Source organism: Orcinus orca, chromosome 9 (assembly GCF_937001465.1).
Source record: "Orcinus orca chromosome 9, mOrcOrc1.1, whole genome shotgun sequence".
NCBI lineage: Eukaryota > Metazoa > Chordata > Mammalia > Artiodactyla > Delphinidae > Orcinus > Orcinus orca.
The window spans coordinates 36,535,821-36,559,450 of record NC_064567.1 but is presented as its reverse complement, the minus strand read 5'-3'; the positions used below and the strand labels follow the sequence as shown (position 1 = coordinate 36,559,450).

The following is a 23,630-nucleotide window of genomic DNA, read 5'->3' as shown; positions in this document are numbered from 1 at the left end:
ACAATGGCTTTGTTAAAAGTGTTAACATTGAAACTGTATCCACAAGGTAATTGGACTAGGTGACCTTTAAAAATTTCTTACAACCTGCATAAATATTTAATTTATCAGACAATAACTTAAGTTCAAAATTTGCCCAAATCCTTTGGTGTATACAGTTCTCAAGAGTTAACTTACATTTACCTTTATATTAACGTATTTTCTATAGTTTTAAAGAATCCCTTATTTTTTTAATATTTTTAGTTTTTGGCCGTACCATGCAGCTTGTGGGATTTTTTGTTCCCCGACCAGGGATGGAACCTGAGCCCTCGGCAATGAGAGCTCGGAGTCCTAACCACTGGACCACTAGGAAATTCCCAAGAATCCCTTATTTTGAATCCCTTATTTATTAAAAAAAAAATTAAAAAAACACTGGTGGAGGAAGCCCTGACAGTTTAGTTTACCTCATGGGCTGTGTACATCTGAAATGCTTGTCAGATTAATTCAAGGGCTACTTGAGCACTATTCTATAAGTACATGAAGGATTTGGAAGGTCAGATCAGCTTGAAATGCATTATCTGGCTGAACTGTTACAGTAATCCCTTAAAATTGGTGTTAATCTCCATTGCACAGATGAGGAAATGTTTTGAGAATAAGAGTAATTGGTTGAAGATCATTTGGCTAATACGTGGTAGATCTAGGATTTGAGTGAGGTCTAGATTTATCGCTCATGTCAAAGCCTTGAGCATATTACAAGTTTCATAATTGGTAGACGCTATTTTGAAATTGAACAAATTTGGGAGATTGCTGCCTTAATAAGTCTGTTGAAAATGATTTGTCATAGTTGCATTGTGGCTTCTTTTATAGGTAAAGGTGATGAGCAGCGTGCAGCTGCAGCATTAGCATCTGTTCTCTGTATTCAGTTGGGCCCTGGAATTGAAAGTGAAGAGGTTTTAAAGACTCTTGGACCAATCCTGAAGAAAATAATTTGTGATGGAACAGCTAGTATCCAGGCTAGACAAACTGTAAGTATAGGATTTTTAAATTTATAGATCTATCTAGGCATGACAGCCAGACCTTGTGATGAATGATCTAGGAAAATAGCATCTTTAAAAAATATAGCAGGTTTTTTATTAACATTTTATTCTCATTTGTCCCTTTGTTTTTTGAATTTTATTTATTTTATTTATTTATACAGCAGGTTCTCATAAGTTCTCTATTTTATCCATATTTGTGTGTATATGTCAATCCCAATCTCCCAAGTCATCCCACCACCACCCCCATTTGTCTTTAATTTTAGTGAGCAGGCTCAATATGACAATTGCCCTCTTAAATTTTCTGAGACTCAATAGAGCATCCCGTATAGAGAAGATTTCTACATCTTTGAAATTGAACATCATTTGCTGATATGAAATACAGTGCTGTGTTGAGTTATTTAAGATGATCTAGTTTTTATTGGAGCTTAAAGAAATGGTCCTGACACTGTTTATTGTGTGGTTATTTTTTATTCTAAGAAATGTAATGGAGTGGTTTTCTTAAAAAAATTCTGGCTGTTGTGGCCTAAAAGTCCTTATGAGAGAGCTGAATGCTGTAGTTACACAGGTGGATTTGGTAGATGTAGGAAACTCTGAAACTCTGACTTGTGAAATATTCATCTGGTTTTGGGGTTTGGAAAAGCTTTCATTCTCTAATTGATACATACCACTTGCAACACTTAAGACTGTGGGTTTTGTTTTTGGTTGTTGGTTTTCGGTGTGCTAGTAAGTGATTTAAGTGATCACATGAACGTGTTTTGCTTTATTCACAGAAACATGAGGTGGTTGTAGTGGATTTAGAAAGTGGATTTGAATCTTAATGCATTTTAAGATTTGAATGTTATGGATCTTAAGAATCTTAAGAGTCTTAATAGATCTTAAAAATTTAATTTTAGTGGATTTGAATCTTAAGCTGTTTTCCTAACAAGAGAACCATTTTAAGTTTAAAGCTTTTTCATACTGATTATTCAAATTAGCTTCCTCTTTAGTATTACTTACGGTACATGACATTAATCTTTGTATCAGATAAACCCTGAAGTCTTAGTGGCTTAATAAAAGTTTACTTCTTGTTCATATCACTGCCCAGTCAAGTCAGCAGGGTCCCTAGGCATCCATCCTGCATCTCTGCCCTACCTCTAGGTCCTTTCAGATGGCAAGTATGGTAGCTAGATGGGGAAAGCTAGAGGACAGAGACACATCGCTTCTGCCAAGAGTTCCTTGGTTTACCAACTGTATGGCTGCTGGGAATAGTCTAGCTCTTTCTCCCAGAGGCAAAGGAATAGGAGTTTGGTGACATTATAGGAATCTCTGCCCCCCAATAGTTAGCAATCCTAAAATATTTAATCACGCTTTTGCTCTTTGCCTTTCTGTTCTTCCTTTTTGTGTAGTTTCATGCAACTTTTAAATTGTGCAGGAGTATAGGGGTATTTGAAATGTTTGACAGAAAACACTATTGATTAGATATTTGAGGTGATCACTTAATTTTGGTTGCATGTGAGTTTGTTGTGGTCATCTAAAGGCCCTTTATTAATCCTTCTCACTCTTTCTGTGAATTAAAATAAAAAATAAACTAGCATTCTTCTGCATATTAGCAGAAGGAATCTTTATTAAATGTAGGCAGTCCTAATTTTTAATCTGCCATTTCTCTTAGTAATCAGAAGGAGAGATGTGGCCTTGCTTCTGCTGCTTACTTAGGAGAAGGGATGATAGATTGAAATTTTTCTTTACTAAGAATAATACATAGGCTACTTTTGAATTTTAACAATGTCCAATTTTTACCAGGATAAACTAATGAAAATAAAACAGTGACACCAAGCAGATTAATATTACAAGTGTCCTCATATTACTGGAACAGAACTAGCTGAAACCTGGGCATATGAATGATGACTTTAAAGACTTAAGCTTTAATGGTACTTGGAACAACATGAGGGAATTTTAGTAATAACATACGGGGAAAAGGGAAATGAAGAATAATAAAGCCTTACGAATTTCAAATTCTGTTTTTTGGTTTTTTTTTTGCGGTATGCGGGCCTCTCACTGTTGTGGCCCCTCCCGCTGCGGAGCACAGGCTCTGGACGCGCAGGCTCAGCGGCCATGGCTCATGGGCCCAGCCGCTCTGCGGCATGTGGGACCCTCCCGGACCGGGGCACGAACCCGTGTCCCCTGCATTGGCAGGCGTACTCTCAACCACTGCGCCACCAGGGAAGCCCTCAGATTCTGTTTTTATATGATTAATTTGTTAGAGCAGTGTTCTGAGAATTCATGGCTCCTATTTATGTTGCAGGTAGATTGTATATAGATATTCTGATTCTGTTTTATTAAGTAAGATTACCTTGGGAGCTTCCCTGGTGGCGCAGCTGTTGAGAGTCCGCTTGCCGATGCAGGGGACACAGGTTCGTGCCCCGGTCCGGGAAGATCCCACATGCTGCGGAGCCGCTGGGCCCATGAGCCATGGCCGCTGAGCCTGCGCGTCCGGAGCCTATGCTCCGCAGCGAGAGAGGCCACAACAGTGAGAGGCCCTTGTAAAAAGAAAAAAAAAAAAAGATTACCTTGGTAATCTTGGACTGTGTACTCACTCGTTTAGCATCCCCCCCCCAAAATAAACAATTATAGGATTCCCAACCTCTTTTCAACATATTCCAAAATAAGTAAAATCTGAGTTAATGAGATCCTTCTTTAAGTCGGAAGTTTGAGGACAGCTATTTAAATTTTTTGAGATTTGTGTTTTAAAGGTTTTTAATAGAGTAGGTTTCTTTATCTCAAATGTCCACACTTCATCTCTGTCTTTGAGTTGAAGTTTGAAATGATCTGCTAGATTAATGAAGGAAAATCTGAGAGAAATGGAGTAACTTCCCTAAGGTCATACTCTGAGTTTAGTAGCAGACCTTAGTGGCTTTTAGCCAAAATCCACTTCCCTTAACTTTTGACCTTATATTCTTTCTTTCTTTTTAATACTGTACTTGGGACCTAATGTAGTCATGTGGTTGAGAAATTTTTCACATTGAATTATAAAAGCAGGAAGATGTAGAATTAATAAGAAAATGGCAAACATTAATGTCTGTTTTTGTTTTGCTTTTTTTAGTGTGCAACTTGCTTTGCTGTTTGCTGTTTTATTGCCACAGATGACATTACTGTAAGTAGACAACCTTTTGAATCCAGTTGTTTGCACATTTCTCATTTAAGGTGGTATCTTATTTCCTGTTCTTATGCATTAGGAGCTGTATTCAACTCTGCAGTGTTTGGAAAATATCTTCACCAAGTCCTATCTCAAAGAGAACGACACTAATGTTGTCTGCAGCACCCCTACTACAGCGCTTCATATCAGCTCGCTTCTCGTGTGGACATTATTACTGACCATATGCCCAATCAATGAAGTGAAGAAAAAGCTTGAGGTGTATGTATTTTTAGTTTCTTACTTTATAAAATCAACATTTATTGACATAATCGGTTGTGTTCACATAATAATGACTGACTATTTTCTAGGCATTTCCATAAACTTCCAAGCCTCCTCTCTTCTGATGATGTAAACATGAGAATAGCTGCTGGTGAATCTCTGGCACTTCTGTTTGAATTGGCCAGAGGAATAGAGAGTGTAAGTATCTGATAGGTGAAACAAAAAGCTTGCATCACAAGGACCATTATTCCATCATAATCCTCACAATTAAGAAGTGGATGATAACTTTAGAGCATGGCCCACTGAGAACCTAGTGATCGATCGTTCTGCTTCTTGGCACTGGTGATGTAATACTTTTAAGAGCATAAACCAATAGGGGTTGGTAGAGCAATATTTAAGTGTAGTTCATTACATTTGATTGTTGCTGCCTACAGAACTGAAGTTTAGGTACACTCTTATTACTCATGGAGAGAGTTGTCCCGTATAATCTTTTGGATCTGCTTGGATTTCTCAGACATCAGACACATTAAGGTAATTCATGCATGGATGCTTTATAATAAATGTTGGACAAATGGATGAAATATTAGGTCAACATAGGTTTGGGATTAAGTCAGATGAGTTTAGTACTGTTATGTTTAACTTTTAAGCCAAAGATGGAAATAAACATAGCCCATTAGTCTGGGACATGTGCTTTGCAGTTCTCTACCACTGTCGACTCATAGTTGTTTTTTTTTTTAAACCACAGTTTGGCTTTTGAAGGTATTTGAGTTTGTGATAGGTGACCAATAGGTGATCCACCATCCTGATGGTATTCCAAGTTTAGCACTGAAAAGTCCTGTGTTCTAGGAAACCCTTTGTCTTAGGCTGTATGGGACATTTGGTCACCCTGGTTTGTGACCTCTGTTGTGAATCTTGGGTTACTTACTAGCTGCTTCTTAATTTAAGGAGAAAGACTATTTCTGGAATGAAACTTTGTCTGCAATTAAAGAAGTTATTTAACAGTGGATAATTCTAAATAAGATTAATACGTGTTCTGGGTTGCCTTGCTTATTCACATTCCATTCTAGGCCTGTGTTTCGTTGCCCCCCACATCCCTCCTTACTTTGAAAGAGAGCAGGTACAAGGTAAAAGTAAGTTATTAATGCTGTCAGTAGGTAATGAGTCTCCTTATGTGAGAAATTAGAAGACTGAAGTTTAGCAATCCATTTAATTTTATTGAGCTACTTAATGGCTCCTTAACCTCAAGGCACAGAAGCCAGATGTCCCCATTTTTAATCTTGTATTCCTCTACTGACTAGAAATGGTAAATTCTTTTCTTTTTCCTTTGAAATGCATCTTAAAAGTGAACTAATGATGCAGTTTAAAGTATATGTGTTGATTTGTTTAAATTTGCATAAATGTAAATATATTATTACCTGCATATCTTACATTATCTGAGTTAATAAATAATATGTGATAGCCAGGAGAACTCATCCAGATGTATTTAATTTGACTGAAGTCCTTGTCAAAGACAAAAATGAACTGGGTTATAAAACAACCTAGTGTTTTGTTTGCTTTTTTTTTTTTTTTTTGCACTAGGAATTTTATTTTGAATTTTTTGAGGAACATCCATACTATTTTCCAAAGTACCTGCACCAATTTACATTCCCACTAACAGTGCACAAGTGTTCCCTTTTCTCCACATCCTCACCAGTATTTGTTATTTCTTGTGTTTATGATGATAGCTATCCTAATAGGTTTGAGGTGATTCCTCATTGTGATTTTTTTTCTAACATCTTTATTAGAGTATAATTGCTTTACAATGTTGTATCAGTTTCTGCTTTATAACAAAGTGAATCAGTTATACATATACATATGTCCCCATATCTCTTCCCTCTTGTGTCTCCCTCCCTCCCACCCTCCCTATTCCACCCCTCTAGGTGGTCACAAAGCACCGAGCTGATCTCCCTGTGCTATGCGGCTGCTTCCCACTAGCTGTCTATTTTATGTTTGGTAGTGTATATATGTCCATGCCACTCTGTCACTTTGTCCCAGCTTACCCTTCCCCCTCCCTGTACCCTCAAGTCCATTCTCTAGTAGGTCTGCATCTTTACTCCTGTCTTGCCCCTAGGTTCTTCGGACCATTTTCTTTTTTTTTTCTTTTTTTTTAGATTCCATATATATGTGTTAGCATATGGTATTTGTTTTCCTCTTTCTGACTTACTTCACTCTATGACAGTCTCTAGGTCCATCCACCTCACTACAAATAACTCCGTTTCGTTCCTTTTTATGGCTGAATAATATTCCATTGTGTATATGTACCACATCTTCTTTATCCATTCATCTGTTGATGGACACTTAGGTTGCTTCCATGACCTGGCTGTTGTAAACAGTGCTGCAGTGAACATTGGGGTGCATATGTCTTTTTGAATTATGGTTTTCTCTGGGTATATGCCCAGTAGTGGGATTACAGGGTCGTATGGTAGTTCTATTTTTAGTTTTTAAAGGAACCTCCATACTGTTCTCCATAGCGGCTGTATCAATTTACATTCCCACCAACAGTGCAAGAGGGTTCCCTTTTCTTCACAGCCTCTCCAGCATTTATTGTTTGTAGATTTTTTGATGATGGGCATTCAGACTGGTGTGAGACGATATCTCATTGTAGCTTTGATTTGAATTTCTCTAATGATTAATGGTGTTGAGCATTCTTTCATGTGTTTGTTGGCAATCTGTATATCTTCTTTGGAGAAATGTCTATTTAGGTCTTCTGCCCATTTTTGGATTGGGTTGTTTGTTTTCTTGATATTGAGCTGCATGAGTTGCTTGTATGTTTTGGAGATTAATCCTTTGTCAGTTGCTTCATTTGCAAATATTTTCTCCCATCCTGAAGATTGTCTTTTCATCTTGTTTATGGTTTCCTTTGCTGTGCAAAAGCTTTGAAGTTTCATTAGGTCCCATTTGTTTACTTTTGTTTCTATTTCCATTTCTCTAAGAGGTAGGTCAAAAAGGATCTTGCTGTGATTTATGTCATAGAGTGTTCTGCCTATGTTTTCCTCTAAGAGTTTGATGGTATCTGGACTTACATGTAGGTCTTTAATCCATTTTGAGTTTATTTCTGTGTATGGTGTTAGGGAGTGTTCTAAATTCATTCTTTTACATGTAGCTGTCCAGTTTTCCCAGCACCACTTATTGAAGAGGCTGTCTTTTCTCCTTTGTATAGTCTTGGCTTCTTTATCAAAGATAAGGTGACCATATGTGCGTGGGTTTATCTCTGGGCTTTCTATCCTGTTCCATTGATCTATATTTCTGTTTTGTGCCAGTACCATACTGTCTTGATTACTGTAGCTTAGTAGTATAGTCTGAAGTCAGGGAGCCTGATTCCTCCAGCTCCGTTTTTCTTTCTCAAGGTCTTTTGTGTTTCTATACAAATTGTGAAATTTTTTGTTCTAGTTCTGTGAAAAATGCCAGTGGTAGTTTGATAGGGATTGCACTGAATCTGTAGATTTCTTTGGGAAGTATAGTCATTTTCACAATGTTGATTCTTCCAATCCAAGAACATGGTGTATCTCTCCATCTATTTGTATCACCTTTAATTTCTTTGAACAGTGTCTTATAATTTTATGCATACAGGTCTTTTGTCTCCTTAGGTAGGTTTATTCCTAGATATTTTATTCTTTTTGTTGCAATGGTAAATGGGAGTGTTTTCTTAATTTTACTTTCAGATTTTTCATCATTAGTGTATAGGAATGCAAGAGATTTCTGTGCATTAATTTTATATCCTGCTACTTTAGCAAATTCATTGATTAGCTCTAGTAGTTTTCTGGTAGCATCTTTAGGATTCTCTGTGTATAGGATCATGTCATCTGCAAACAGTGACAGCTTTATTTCTTCTTTTCCGATTTGGATTTTATTTCCTTTATTTCTTTTTCTTCTCTGATTGCTGTGGCTAAAACTTCCAAAACTATGTTGAATAATAGTGGTGAGAGTGGGCAACCTTGTTTTGTTCCTGATCTTAGTGGAAACGGTTTCGGTTTTTCACCATTGAGGATGATACTGGCTGTGGATTTGTCATGTATGGCCTTTATTATGTTGAGGAAAGTTCCCTCTGTGCCTATTTTATGGAGGATTTTTATCATAAATGGGTGTTGAATTTTGTTGAAAGCTTTCTCTGCATCTATTGAGATGAACATATGGTTTTTCTCCTTCAGGTTGTTAATACGGTGTATCACATTGATTGATTTGCGTATATTGAAGAATCCTTGCACTCCTGGGATAAACCCCACTTGATCATAGTGTATGATCCTTTTAATGTGCTGTTGGATTCTGTTTGCTAGTATTTTGTTGAGGATTTTTGCATCCATGTTCATCAGTGATATTGGCCTGTAGTTTTCTTTCTTTGTGACATCCTTGTCTGGTTTTGGTATCAGGGTGATGGTGGCCTCATAGAATGAGTTTGGGAGTGTTCCTCCCTCTGCTTTATTTTGGAAGAGTTTGAGAAGCATAGGTGTTAGCTCTTCTCTAAATGTTTTATAGATTTCGCCTTTGAAGCCATCGGGTTCTGAGCTTTCGCTTGTTGGAAGATTTTTCATCACAGTCTCAACTTCAGTGCTTGTGATTGGTCTGTTTTATATTTTCTATTTCTTCCTGGTTCAGTCTTGGAAGGTTGTGATTTTCTAAGAATTTGTCCATTTCTTCCAGGTTGTCCATTTTATTGGCATGTAGTTGCTTGTAGTAATCTCTCATGATCCTTTATATTTCTATAGTGTCAGTTGTTACCTCTCCTTTTTCATTTCTAATTCTATTGATCTGAGTCTTCTCCCTTTTTTTCTTGTTGAGTCTGGCTAATGGTTTATCAATTTTGTTTATCTTCTCAAAGAACCAGCTTTTAGTTTTATTTATCTTTGCTATCGTTTCCTTCATTTTTTTTCATTTGTTTCTGATCTGATCTTTATGATTTAAAATATAGAATGCTTCACGAATTTGCATGTCATCCTTGTGCAGGGGCCATGCTAATCTTCTCTGTATCGTTCCAATTTTAGTGTATGTGCTGCCAAAATGAGCAGTTTTTGCTATTTTTGTTAAGTTTTTTGAAAGGAGGGGAGTATTTGCTGGTGGGTTAGTGTGGTTACAAGGTGTTCAAAAAAATTAGTTAAACCGTAGGTTGATTTAAATTAGGTTTTTGTAGCACAAGTGTGGCATCAAATTAATCAGAGCCTTTTGCTAACATTAATTATTTTGTGTTATTATTAACCTGGAAATCTAACTATGTGATGAAATCAGCCTGGGAGACTTAGTAAAAATCTCTCTGAAGAGCTGGCTTTTAGGTTGGGTTTTAAAGAATGAGTTGGTGAAATATTAATAATAGCTATTTGTTCAAAGTTGATATGAAGAATTAGTAATCCTTCGTTTGTGAGAGCGCCCTTAGTTTACTTTGTGTGTCTGCCATGTAACCAAGCAGGTAAAGAGTATACTTAGGAGCTGCGGTGCCTGGGTTCAAATTTTGTCTTCCACCCTTATTACCTGATGATGTTGGGCAACTTCTCTGTGCCTCAGTATCCATATCTTTACAATGGAGATAGTAATAGTCACTACCTAATATGGTTCTTGGGAACACATGCCAAGTACAGTGTAAGTGGTAGCAGTTCCTGCACTATTAACTGAATCATGTATTACCTCCCTCTTACTAGTACTCTAGTAGTGGCCTTTTAGGAGCTCTCTAGTGTAACTTAAACTAAGACAAGGACTATTTAGTGAGTGGAATTATAGGTCTGAGGTCCATGTGATATGCTGATTCAGGGAAATATATCAAAATATAGTATAGTCAAACCTTCCCTAATTTTCCCTGCTCTATCCCCCACCTAAGCTGACAGGGGAAGTGCTTCAGGACAGAGAGACAGAGCAGAAACAAAGAAAAGAAAATTTGAAGACTCACAACACACTCCCCAGGCCTTAAATCACTTAGATTTTATATTTCCAGAAAGGACAACCCCACGTGCTTCTCATTTCTTGCCTTTGTTTATAGGATAACTGACTCATGTAAAAATGTCTCCATACCCTGATGGAGACATTCTGCCTCAATTAGCAGGGAATGAAAAGAATAAAAGTCTTTGTAGTTGCGTAGAGTCAGATAAAACCATTCTAGAAATAGTAGTCATCACTTTGCAGTGAAGTGGGGAGACATCAAATTCTGTTTTAATGTTAGGCTTCCCTGTTAGGATTATTTTTTAACACATAGGACAGCTGTGCAAGATCCAGCTTATTTCATTTTGTTTACAGGCAGTGCTCCAGTAACTTCTGTATAGAAATAGTAGTTTGGGGGGTGATTTTTGTGACCTTAAGCATCTCATCCTGTGTATTTAAACTCTTCTAAAAGTTTTCTGTGGTTTCATTTCATTCTAATGCCACTCAGCCTTTGAAACCATTTAACTTATAGTCATTTTAGTATGAAATAATTATCTTTAGCTGACCTGTTTGAAGCATTTATATTGTTATACTGAAACAGGCTATATCATAAAAGAGCTGTAGCATAATGGATGTTTATATACTGTGTTTTATATATTGTTAGAATATATAAATATATTTTACTTAGGCCTTAAATAAACCTGTGAGATGTGGGTTGTATTAACTATCCCCTTTTTATATCAGAGGACCTGAGACACAGATTGCTAATGTAATTATGCCCAAGGTTATATATGTCTAAGTAATGGATGTTTGTGATTCAAACATAGATGTTCTGACTGCAAAACCTGTTTTGTATGACAATAAACTTCCTCATATAGCTGTAATTACTACACTGATTTTTTAAAAGTCCAATTCTATGTAAATTCCTCTAAATCTAGAATACTGATGTAATAGTTCATGCTTCATAATTTATTGGGCAAATTTATATTTCCTGTCTTATTTAATCCTTAAAACTATCATGTGATGGGAGGGTGGATATTTTCATTTTACAGGTGATGAAACAGATTTGTAATTTTTAAAACTTGGTGTAGTGAGTAGTAGGCTTGAGGTTCTGATCTAGGACTTTTGACCCTGTTGTGTGGCAATGACTATGCAATTTTCTTTTCATTATTGTTAAGAGTTAGGTATTTGTCCCTCTAGGAGCCCATTTTTCATTTGTTCCTGAGTGTGAAGTTTTACTATGCAGTTATCCCAAACTTCAGTAAATTGGCTTTTGGATGCTGTTTATGGACTATTTTTGTTATATATTATGTTTTCTTTCTTTTTAAAGCACAGGCACTTTATGGAGACATTTCCCTACAGTACTTAATATTTATTTTCACAAGTACTATATTCAACTCAATGGTTCAGACTCTGTAAACTAGATTGAGTTTTATTGATTGCTAAGATTATTTACCATGGAGTTTCTCAACTTCAGCACTGTTGATACGTTGGGCTGGATAACTTTTGTTGTTGGAGGGGGCGCTGTCTTGTACATTTCAGGATGTTTAGCAGCTTCCCTAGCTTCTACTCATTAGAGGCCAGTAGCACCTCCTGGCAGATGATGATAACCAAAAATGTCTTTAGACATGGCCAGATGTATGCTGGGAGGTAAGATTGTTGAGACCACTAGCAGTAGTTCCCAGTTCTTAGAACAAATTAAGGTAATGCATAAAGTCTTGTTAATTTTTGGTGTATTCTCCCATATATATTTTTTTAAATCTTCCATAAATTTTATTTTTGAGAATAATACAAAAGAACAAGTAGTCAATGAAATGAGTAGAGAACTTCCAGTCTTTGCAATGTATTTGTTTCTAGCAGTAAAATGATTCCCGTTTTTTTATGATGGAATCAAATTTATTGGAATTTAAATATACAGATCAAAGTATCATTGGACTGTTTTAATCACATCTTATCAGCTTTGGTACCTGCTTTTCTAGATGAAAATCTTCTTGACAGGTGTTATTTCCAGCTAACTCAGACATAGGAAGTTGAATCAGAACATTTGAAGAAAACATTTGTTAGAACAGTTAAGAATATACAATCTCTAAAATACTGACAATGAGAAAATACTTTAAATTAAGAATATCTGGGGCTTCCCTGGTCATAATGGTTAAGAATCTGCCTGCCAATGCAGGGGACATGGGTTCGAGCCATGGTCCGGGAAGATCCCACATGCCGTGGAGCAACTAAGCCCGTGAGCCACAACTACTGAGCCTGTGCACCTAGAGCCTGTGCTCCACAACAAGAGAAGCCACCGCAACGAGAAGCCCGGGCACTGCAACAAAGAGTAGCCCCTGCTCGCCACAACTAGAGAAAGCCTGCGCACAGCAACGAAGACCCAACGCAGCCAAAAATAAATAAATAAATTAAAAAAAAAAAAAGAATGTGTTAATTTCAAGCTTATTTTCCATGAATGTAATAATTTTTTTCATTTTAGACGTTAAAAGAAATTATATTTATATTTTTTGAGATTGAACAATTATGTATACAGTGTGAAGAATGCCTAGAATAAGAGCTGCTTATTTTATGTTTTTATCTTTGGCTGCGCTGGGTCTTTGTTGCTGCATGTGGGCTTTCTCTAGTTTCGGCGAGCGGGGGCTCCTCTTCGTTGTGGTGCGCGGGCTTCTCATTGCGGTGGCTTCTCTTGTTGAGGAGCATGAACTGTAGGTGCACGGGCTTTAGTAGGTGCTGCATACGGGCTCAGTAGTTGTGGCATGCGGGCCCTAGAGCACACGGGCTCTAGGGTGTGCAGGCTTCAGTAGTTGTGGTGTGCACGCTCAGTAGTTATGGCTCTCGGGCTCTAGAGCGCAGGCTCAGTAGTTGTGGCGCATGGGCTTAGTTGCTCCATGGCATGAGGGATCTTCCTGGACCAGGGATCGAACCCGTGTCCCCTGCATTGGCAGGCGGATTCTTACCCACTGCGCCACCAGGGAAGTCTGAGCTGCTTGTTTTAATAGAATAAGTTAAGTGATTGTTACCACCAATGCAAAAAATCTTAAATAGGCATTAATAACTAGAACTGGAGATGGGTCACCTTCTGGCTTCCATGCGTGTCTGCTCTAGTTTTGGTCAGCTAAAGAACTTGGAATAATCTTTTAGTTTAATGTGGTTGTAAAATTTAATCAGGGAGTAAAAACACCCAAAATAAAGAGACTTTCAAAGTATAGCCACTTAAACTGTAAAAAGGAAGCCCATAGTCAACTTAAGGTCATAGCAAATAGTAATACATTTTGTGGCTTCCCTCCAAAAGGGATTAAAATATCTTCCTTTCTTAAATAATTTAATCACTTGAGTTGTGCACCTGATGTAAATACTCGGTTGCTTATTTGAAATATGGCCAATAAATTAGAAATTAGGTGCTTTAAAAAGCATTACTGATAGCTTGCCCTTTTGGAATAAGAATATTTGGAATTGTGGGAATATGTGCTTTGGGGACTAGGGAGCCAGGGGGTAGAAGCTGTATTGGTTTATGTGTATCTGACTATCACTGAACTTGTGTATCTGAACTATCACTGACTATCACTGAACTATTGGTTTATGTGTATCTGACTATCACTGAACTTGGAAATCCCAGTAATGTCTTGAATACAGTAGGAACACAGTAAGCATTGGTTGAATGCATCTGGTTATACTTGGAAGAGGAATGTTCATTGTTTGGTGGTAGTGTATCATCTTGTAGGCAACATTTCTGGATTAAATTTTTGCATGACAGTAAGTGTTTATGTGTGTATCTGTGCGAAGATCTCTAAATAGCTCCAAGATTTGCGTTGCTCTGTGTAACCCTGTTGGATATTTCCAAGGTGGACTGTTTTTTGTTAATTCTAGAAGAGGGTGGGGGGAAAGAAACAACAAACTACAAACAAAACCAAATTTTTTTTTCTGACCAGGACTTTTTTTACGAAGACATGGAGTCTTTGACTCAGATGCTTAGGGCTTTGGCTACCGATGGAACTAAGCACCGGGCCAAAGTGGACAAGAGAAAGCAGCGGTCGGTGTTCAGAGACATCCTTAGGGCGGTAGAGGTAGGCCACTTAATGCTGTAATAGATACTCCTTGATGGTTGGTCTGTAAACCCCATTTATCTTCCCTACCTTTCCTAGACTTCTGCTTCCCCCAATTTCACCACTGGCTTGTGAGGATATCTTGTCTTTCTGACTTGTCCTGTAACCTCCCCTCCCTCCGCCCCTGCCAATCCTAGACCAGTACAAATACCTGACTTTTCACCAAGTTTGTTGAGTGCTTTTGAAATTTAAAAACATTCACAACAAGGTGGTTTTGCCATTAATATTTATCCAAACTTGGTTGTGTCTTTAAGTCTACCACAACTAGGCAAATTCTACACCCTTATATGTGGGATAGTACTTCCACTTTCTAGTCTATTCATATTTCAGGGATGGAGGTATCGGTTTAAACCACATTATTCATTTCAGCATATACATGTCTATTTAGAAATTGTGTTTATGTAGGATCTCTTTAGATCATTTTGGTTCCTCTTACAATTGTTGTTCTTCTATTGGCCAGGAACGGGATTTTCCAACAGAAACTGTTAAATTTGGTCCTGAACGCATGTATATTGATTGCTGGGTCAAAAAACATACATATGACACCTTTAAGGAGGTTCTTGGATCAGGGATGCAGTACCACTTGCAGGTGAGTGGGTGACATCCTTTCTGTATGTTTGCTTTTAAATTAGGGAGGAGTTTTAAATCTACCTTACTTAACTGGCTTTTGAAGTTAGTTTGAATATACAGAATGTTTTCAGCATATGATATGCAAAATAGCAAGTTTATTTTTAAAAGTTAAATTTAATAAACATGAAACTCTTCTTTTTGTTTTTGTATTGTGTAAGCCTAGTGGAGCATCTATATAGCTGTTGGAACACTTGATATCTTTGTAGGGAAGCAGATAGTTTGACATAGCTTTCTTGAATTCAAGGCATTGGAAAACCATTTGGTCTTACGAGAAACAGAAAGAAAATAAGTGACTTACATTCATATTTATAAGCTCTACATAACTTCTGTTAACCAGATTTCACTTTATGTAGTTAAAAAAAAAGCTGATATTTAATACTGAGACTTACTGCATTTCTCTTTTATTTAAGTCAAATGAATTCCTTCGCAATGTTTTTGAACTTGGACCCCCAGTGATGCTTGATGCTGCAACACTTAAAACAATGAAGATTTCTCGTTTTGAAAGGGTAGGTTTGGTTTTTGTTTTCAATAGAACTAAATGCACAGAAGAAAAGTGGAGCCAAAGCTTTGATTCTGCCAGGTGATAGGTATTTAGCTATGTCTGTGAGATTTTAGTTCTTATGATGTTTCGGACACAGAGTAGCTGGACTAAAAGTATAGAAACTTCACTGCATTTAGAGTATGGAGGGTTATGATGAAAAATTTTTATCCATAATCCTATTAACATAGAAGCTATTTTTATCTTTTGTTTCCTTTTGCTTATGAAGTTTATATAGTTAAGGATAAATATTTACACAGTGCTTCTTTCGTATCAGATAACTGAGCCTAAACTTAGGAAGTACCAGATTCATTTTACAAATGAGGAAACAAATGTGCTCAGAGAGTTTGTAACATTAAATGGTGGTTAATATTTTTATTTAACATTTCAAAAACCCTTATATTTTAATTTTTTTTACTAAGGTAAAATTCACATAACATAAAAAACTATTCTACACTGTACAATTTAGTGGCATTTAGTACACTTACAGTGTTGCACAACTGTCACCACTATCTAGTTTCCAAACATTTTCACCACCTCAGAAGGAACCTTATGTCCATTAAGTATTCATTCTCCATTCCCTTCCCCTCTTCTCCCCCCAGCTGCTGACAGTCACTAATGTGCATTCTGTCTATGGGTTTACCTATTCTGGATATTTCATATACATAGAATCATATAATGTGACCTTTTGTGACTGGTTTTTTCATTTAGCATAATGTTGCCAAGGTTCATCCATGTTGTAGCGTGTCATTACTTCAGTCCTTTTTGTGGCCAAATAATCCTTCATTGTGTGGATATGCCACATGTTTATCTGTTCGTTAGTTGGTGGACATTTGGCTTGTTTCCACTTTTTGCCCCTTTTAAATCGTGCTGCTATGAACATATATGTACAAGTTTTGTTAGAGCACCTGTTTTTGATTCTTTTAGTTGTATGCCTAGAAGTGGAGTTGCTTGGTCACGTGGTAATTCTGTGTTTAACTTTTTAAGGAACCACCAAACTGTTTTCTACAGTGACTGTAGTGCATTTTGCATTCCCACTAGCAGTATAAGAGTTCAAATTTTGACATCCCTACCAACACTTTTTTGGTTTTATTTTTGTTTTAAATTATAGCCATCCTAGTGGGTCTGAATTGTTTAATTGTATATTGTAAAGAATCTTTACATTTGATCATTTTGATGGCCATATAATTGTTGGGTATTTTAAAACTGTTTTGAATAAATACTAATATTTTTACATAATTTCTCTTTCGAATTATTTCTTGGAAGAAATCCTTGCATGGGACTACAGGGCTTGATTATGATTTTTTGATATGCATTGCCAAATTACCTTCCAAAATAATTCTATCATTTTTAATTATTTTCAGTGGTGAATGAAAGCATGTAGCTATTACACACATATTTGACAGCATTGGGTTTTATAATTTTAAAAATTTGTTAGTTTGAATGAAACCTTATGATAGTTTCCCTTATTATTTTAATTAACAGCAAAGTTGAGTATTTTGTTCACATTAATTCATGATTTGTCTTTTCCTTGATCAGAATAAATGTTTATATACTTTAAAAAAATTTTTTGGCTGGAATTTTCTTGGTATTTTACATGTTTGGCTATTTTTTTTCATATAGAATAGCCATGAACTATAATGTGTTAATTTTCCCCCTCATTCTTTGTGTCTGTCTTATAAACATTTAAAATATTTCTAGAGTCAAATTAGTTCATTTCTTTCCTTTGTGATTTTTTTATTTATCTTTTTTTTTTAACTTTATAAGAATATCTGAAGCCTTAGTGGCTCACCTGTATTTTCCTTTTCTTCATTTCAGCATTTATATAATTCTGCCGCCTTCAAAGCTCGAACAAAAGCCCGAAGCAAATGTCGAGATAAGAGAGCAGATGTTGGAGAATTCTTCTAGGCTTTTAGCATTTGAAGACCACTTTCTAATTTCCCTTTTTTTAAAAAAAAAAAAAAATTTCTTATGTATTTAAACTCTAGAGACAGTTTTTTATCTTGGGTCAACAGATAGCTTTTGTAGTAGGGGTTATATTATAATTTAATTTGTAGTATTGCAACTGGTGAGTTCTGGTTATTGAATATTCTCTGTATATATAATCAGTAAACATTAATAAAGTGTTTGTAGTGTGTGGTCATTTTCTATTTATGAAGAGAGCAAAAATATAGTATTTCACTTGATTTCATGATGAGAAAAACTATTAGCTGAGGTTAAATTTCTTACGTTGTGGTTGTCAGAAATATTGATTATAATGATATAGATATACAAGGTATTTAACTTAAGATCTTAGATGAGTTCTGGATACGATTTTGGGAGCTAGATCTTCTGGAAAAGCTGCTATTATTTTCAATTTTAAATGGAACCTAATAATTTTGTTACTGGGATCAACAAAGGGAATTATACCATGAGACCTTACAGCTGCACTTACAGGCCACTCAGTCCATCTGTTATTCATAATGAATTTGTATATGCCAGAAAATTTGCTAGCCTTGACCTCTGAGGGCAGTAACACTAATTTTATCTGCTGTGTAAGACCTTGTGCCCTTTATTTTGAAATAAAGATCTTTTCACACTAAAAGTGCTTCTTTTTTAATAGAGGAACATTTATGGGTTTGAAGTTCAGAGTTCAAAGTGATGAAATGGGGTAGGGAGAGAGTGAAACAGAACTTGCTTTGTATATTTGGAAACATGAAAATAAATGAAAAACTATAGCAATATATCATTGGCCTTCCAGCTATTAAGACTAGTGCTGCTTGGTTGCCCATGGGGTGATTTTTTTACTTTATGGGAAGTTGTGAGCATTTTGACAATGTATTAGGGTTTTGTTATTATTAAACTTTATATTAAAATTACATTGCACAAGTAATACCTGCAGTTTAGAATTCATAGATTTATTTCTTTATATTAATGCAGAAAATAGTGATGAGGGGTGGGGAAGCATGTAGATAAGGACCAACATAGAGGTATTTTTTCTAAACTAGCATCTCTCTGCCACATGTTCAACCTCTTCTGGAAGGTCTGATGTGCCCTCTTCATTGAAAATCATTGGCCGGCCTGTGCAACCACTATTGCTTCTGGGAGTATGAGTTCCATCCCTCAGAAACAGTGCAATGGAAAACAGACTTGGAATCTCGAACCTGGCATTGTGTGTTGTCACCTCTTTATATTCCAAGTAGGTTAGAACCATGGAGAAGAGATTGCAAATAATATTTTTTCTAAAATTTCAATTTCATATATGTATATTTTAAAATATTAATGAATTTTTATTTTTATTAAAGTGATATATATATATATATATATATATACATAGTATAATAGTATTTCAAGGCTTATAAGGAAGTTAGCTCCCTGTGCCATCCTTTCCCATTTCTCAGGAGGCATTTCATTTCAGCCTTTATAGTTTTTTTTCCCTAGCACCTTGGTTTCAGATTTCTAAGTAGTATGCTTACACAGCTATTTCTTTATTCGATAGGTGAAGATTTCTGCCTTTTTACTTTTCCCTTCTCCCATTTTGTTTTGGCTGTTTGTTTTTTTTTTGGTTAAATTAGCATCGTTTGCATTATAGTGACCATATTTCTATTCATTTCTGAACTAGATGGTTTACTATGCTTACATTTCCATTCTCATAGGACATCTTGTCTTGGTTTTACACACATATCGCTAACTTTTCCAAAATAGTCCCAAGTAAATTTGTAAAATACTTCTTTAATCTACCTTCCACATGGTCAAAGCCAAACAGAGTACTTGTTTCAGTCTAGACTAACTTCTCTCTCATCTTAGTATACAGCTGTTTCCTGAGACTTCATCATCCTGGGATTTGTTTCCCTCTAGCGAGTTGGATTACACATCTCCTGGACCCCCTGTGTTCGTTATTAGGTTACTTTCCTGTTAAAGTGGAACACTTCCTTCAGTAACTTCTGGAAATGAGACTTTAAATGTCTGACAGATACTTTGGCTTGGTATATAAAATTCTAGGTAGAAAACCAAATTCAGGATTTTGAAGGCATTGCTCTATTCTAATTAAAGTGTTGCTGTGATATCTGATGGGATTTTAATTTCTGATTTGTTTCTTTTTCTTTTGTTCTTTGAATCTGTACTGTTCTAAAAGTGGGTGGTACTGTGCTTCGGTGGACTCTGGCAGTCTGGAAAATACTAAGTTCTTGACCTCCCCTCCCCCTTCACACACACATACACTTTTCTTTGATCTGGAACTCCCATGAGATGCTAGAGCTGCTGGGTTGAGTGTCTGGCCTTATTTCTTTTTCTTGGGAGATTTCTGTAACATGGTTTTCCAGTCGTCTTATTGCATTATATTTTCAGCTAACGTGAAATTACCTGCCTGTGTTTAGCTCCATACTTCACTTTTGCCTCCAGTTCCTGAGCCTGCCTGAATTCTGCAGGGTCTGTCACCTCACTCAGCAGTGATGGTCCTCCGGAGGTCTGCTAAGGCAGGTACCAACCACTCTCTCCTTCCCATGTTTGATACATTTGTTGAAATCTTGCTCAATGTTGTTTCCTCCTATTTTTATACTTGTGGTTTTATAATTTTTATTCTCCCTTTTTACTGGGATTTTAGGAGGAAGAAGATATAAACAAGTGTTAATTTGTATATTAAATTTATAGACGGGTACCTTTTTTTGTCAAATTGATGGGTAGTTGCTAGACAGGATAACTGGGGATTCAATGTGAAAGAATGCTTGCGTTTTCTTCAGGGCAGTAAAATGGTATATGAGAGACCAATTCATTCCTTGATTCTTGGTTAATCTTGCTGGCTTAAAGGAATTTAAAATGGTCCCTGGCTAATAAGTTCTTCGAGGTTCAGTCATTAATTTTGAACCAACTGGTATCTTTGACTCAAGTCTTTGGTAGCATGTTTTAATTTCCTGGGAATGAGATATAATATTTGAAAGAAAAAGCAAGAAATACTTGAAAATATCCCCAGGTTGAACAGTTCATGTGAGAATACCTATTTTCTTTTTGTGACTCAAAACTTCTGGATGTGGCCTTTCAGATACAGAGTAGATAAAATGAGGTAGGTTGTCTTGTTTTGTTCTTCACTGGTTCTCCAGAAGTCTAACGGCTCATAAGCCATAAAAAATCTCATCCCCCTCACTGGTGTAAAATAGGGTTGAATTCAGACTTTGGCAGGAGGAGTTGCTTAGTCTCCATTTTCCTCACCTTTAAGGCGGAGTGGAGGTGACTGATACTTCAAGGGTTAGGTTTACAGGAGAGAGAAAAACAGTCAATGTTCAAAATGAGGCCATCCTATTATTTTTTCAAAGAATAGATGGTTTAAAACAGATGAGGTAGTTGGGAGATTAAAGCTGAATATGATAATTAAAATAATAGCTAACATTCTCATTTTCCAAGAAATTTGGTATCGATTTTAATATATGCTTCTAAGAAAAAGTTACTAGTTACATTGTCTTTCTTCATGAACTGGTCCTCAGGTATAGATGAAGCTTTGAAAGATGACACTCTTTTCCCCCAAAAGGAGAGTGAGGTCCATACTGAATACAGACGTAAAAGGAATTTTGTGGAGCAAACATTTTCTAATTGACATGCAATATGTCTCAAGGATGAATTAATGTCTGTCTAGCAATGGCAATGGAGGGTAGGATTATAAAGGGTTATATATCCGTTTACCACTTAACCCTCAGTATCCTGCTCAGATAGTCAGGGGGGTAGGCTTGTGGTACAGTCTACTCCTCACTGTGCTGCTTTTATGTACCCCAGAGGGCAGATGGTCCTTGGCATGTGTGAGAGGGAACCACGTCAGAGGCTGACATTCCTGAGAAAGGAGGATGCATTAAAAACTCACAGAATAAAGCCTTTGAAAAGGAAAGAAAGTTGATGAGATAAAGCGCCTCCACTGCCGGCAGTGGGGGCACTGGGTCTGTAGCCATGCAATCTCCCACGCACAGTCCACTTCTGTAGCTACTGCAAGCCCTAGGCGTCCTCTGATCTGCCCTCATCCTGGTTAGACGGTCAACCTTATTCTTTTCCTGTTGACTGGAGTCCTGTGCAAGTTAGTTGTCAGAGTGGCAGCTCCAGCCTGCTACCCGATATTTATATATGAGAGCACCTCCTGGCAGAAGTGCAGGAACTGTGTCAGTTTACACATCTGCCAAATAAGGATGTAAATCTCAGTCCAATCAGAACCTCATCAGTTACCATTTAAATCAAGGCATGGTGGTTTTTTTCTTTTTAAAGCATAGTCCCAGTACTATATTTACTAAAAACCTTAGGCACTGTGAAAAAAAGTCACTATTTGGAATCTTACACTGCTTGGCTAAGTTAACACTAAATATAGACCAAAAGTTTCATGCTGGGGTTTATGGGCCTTATAGGAGCACCGTGTGCTGAAGGGAGGCAAAGAAAGAGCTACAGAATTTCTAGAAAGTCATTATAGTTGCTTCTGAATAATTTATTTTTCCTGGTAACCTAGCAGTCAAAGCTCACATTTTTGTAAGTAATTTGCATGCTATTACTCTACTGAGACTGAATTATGATTCTTGAGGCTAGGATGTTTTTTGTTGCATGTGCTCTGTGCTTTTTTTTTTTTTAATTTTTAAATTTATTTTATCTTTGGCTGCATTGGGTCTTCGTTGCTGTGCGCGGGCTTTTCTCTGGTTGTGGTGAGTGGGGGCTACTGTTCGTTGCCGTGTACAGGCTCCTTATTGCGGTGGCTTCTCTTATTGTGGAGCACGGGCTCTAGGCACACGGGCTTCAGTAGTTGTGGCACGCAGGCTCAGTAGTTGTGGCTTGCAGTCTCTAGAGCGCAAGCTCAGTAGTTGTGGCCCACAGGCTTAGTTGCTCCGTGGCATGTAGGATCTTCCAGGACCAGGGCTCGAACCCGTGTCCCCTGCATTGGCAGGCGGATTCTTAACCACTGCACCAGCAGGGAAGCCCTACTCTGTGCTTTTTTAACTTTTGATACAGATGATTTAGACTTGATTTTAAAAATTACTTCCTGGATGTGAAGAGGCACTGACTCTGAACTGGAATTATAGAACAAATTACCATGACTTGCTCAATAAAGCTTCCTATTAGCTTTGAATTAAATCCTATTATAACAATTTTTATTTTGTGGCAAGCAGTGCTGGTTTGAGTTATTTCTCTGGTTTGATACCAAGCACCTATGGTAAAAAGTAAAGAGCAAAGCAAATTTTCATAGACGATGATATTGGTCAGAATATTTATTAGTAGGTAGTCAAAGAATTCTTAAATGACAAAAAGAATCAGCTGTTAGCATTGATCTAAACTGGAGGAAAATAAAATTACTTACATGTTTCAGCTCAAGGTATTAGAAAGGGTTCCACGAAAAGGATGCTACTTTGGTTGGTCACTCTTAATGAGCAAATTTGCACACCGCAGTCAAGGAGGGTCAAGTTAGTGCAATGCAGAATTTAGTAACACTCTGGCTGCTCCAGCACTGCTGGTTGTTCCCAGATGCTCTCATGTGGAGATGCAAAGATAGCAACAACTGGGTGTCAAACAGCTATGGGTCCTGGCTTGAGGGCCATGTGATCGTGTATCCATTTACTCACAGGGTCATTTGCAGGCTCTTGGCGTCCGTGAACCACACTCAACTCAGTTTTTTCTAGTGGCTCTTTATTTTTCATTTGCATGTTGCATTTAATTAAAAATGCATTGAAATAGCATCTATTTACATTGTGACTTTACTCAAATGAAGAGATTTCCATTCAGAGCACTTCAGAGTTCACTCTAAGTTGTTATGTTAGTGCTTCTGGGTTTGATGTCGCATTGAATCACCTTTAGAGTTAGCAGCAAGGCCAGTAGTTTGGAGATTTTATTAGTCGTGCAGCTCTTAAGTCAGTTTTTGTAGCTATGATTTTCTAGCTAGTCCTCTACTTTGTAAACACTGATTCAAGCCTCAGTATGAGATTTAAGCAATAGTAATTACATCCCTAGAGGGGAAGCTAAGGCTCAAGAATGTCAAGTCAGAGATCCAAAAATGAACCATGTGTCAGCCACCAAGCCTAAAATAGATGCTGTGTCTGGAACGATGATCCTATGATGGGACACAACCTTTATGCCTCATCAGA

General features: G+C 37.0%; 1 protein-coding gene and 1 non-coding gene across 3 annotated transcripts in view; one reads left to right on the top strand and one right to left on the bottom strand.

Annotated features, from left to right (window-relative positions):
- IFRD1 (interferon related developmental regulator 1) overlaps nucleotides 1-18,139 on the top strand; it is a 48,585-nt gene extending 30,446 nt beyond the window's left edge. For both annotated transcript variants that reach the window (XM_004269883.4, XM_033428258.2), the window contains exons 5-12: nucleotides 844-1,001; nucleotides 4,093-4,143; nucleotides 4,226-4,404; nucleotides 4,494-4,602; nucleotides 14,214-14,348; nucleotides 14,848-14,976; nucleotides 15,428-15,523; nucleotides 17,374-18,139. In XM_004269883.4, coding sequence (XP_004269931.1) covers nucleotides 844-1,001; nucleotides 4,093-4,143; nucleotides 4,226-4,404; nucleotides 4,494-4,602; nucleotides 14,214-14,348; nucleotides 14,848-14,976; nucleotides 15,428-15,523; nucleotides 17,374-17,463 — 947 coding nt within the window. In that variant the 3' untranslated portion in view covers nucleotides 17,464-18,139. The remainder of the gene's footprint in view (nucleotides 1-843; nucleotides 1,002-4,092; nucleotides 4,144-4,225; nucleotides 4,405-4,493; nucleotides 4,603-14,213; nucleotides 14,349-14,847; nucleotides 14,977-15,427; nucleotides 15,524-17,373) is intronic.
- Nucleotides 9,340-9,446, bottom strand: LOC117201372 (U6 spliceosomal RNA). The gene has a single exon (XR_004483392.1). It is a non-coding gene; the product is annotated as a U6 spliceosomal RNA (small nuclear RNA).
- Nucleotides 18,140-23,630: the final 5,491 nt, after the last annotated feature.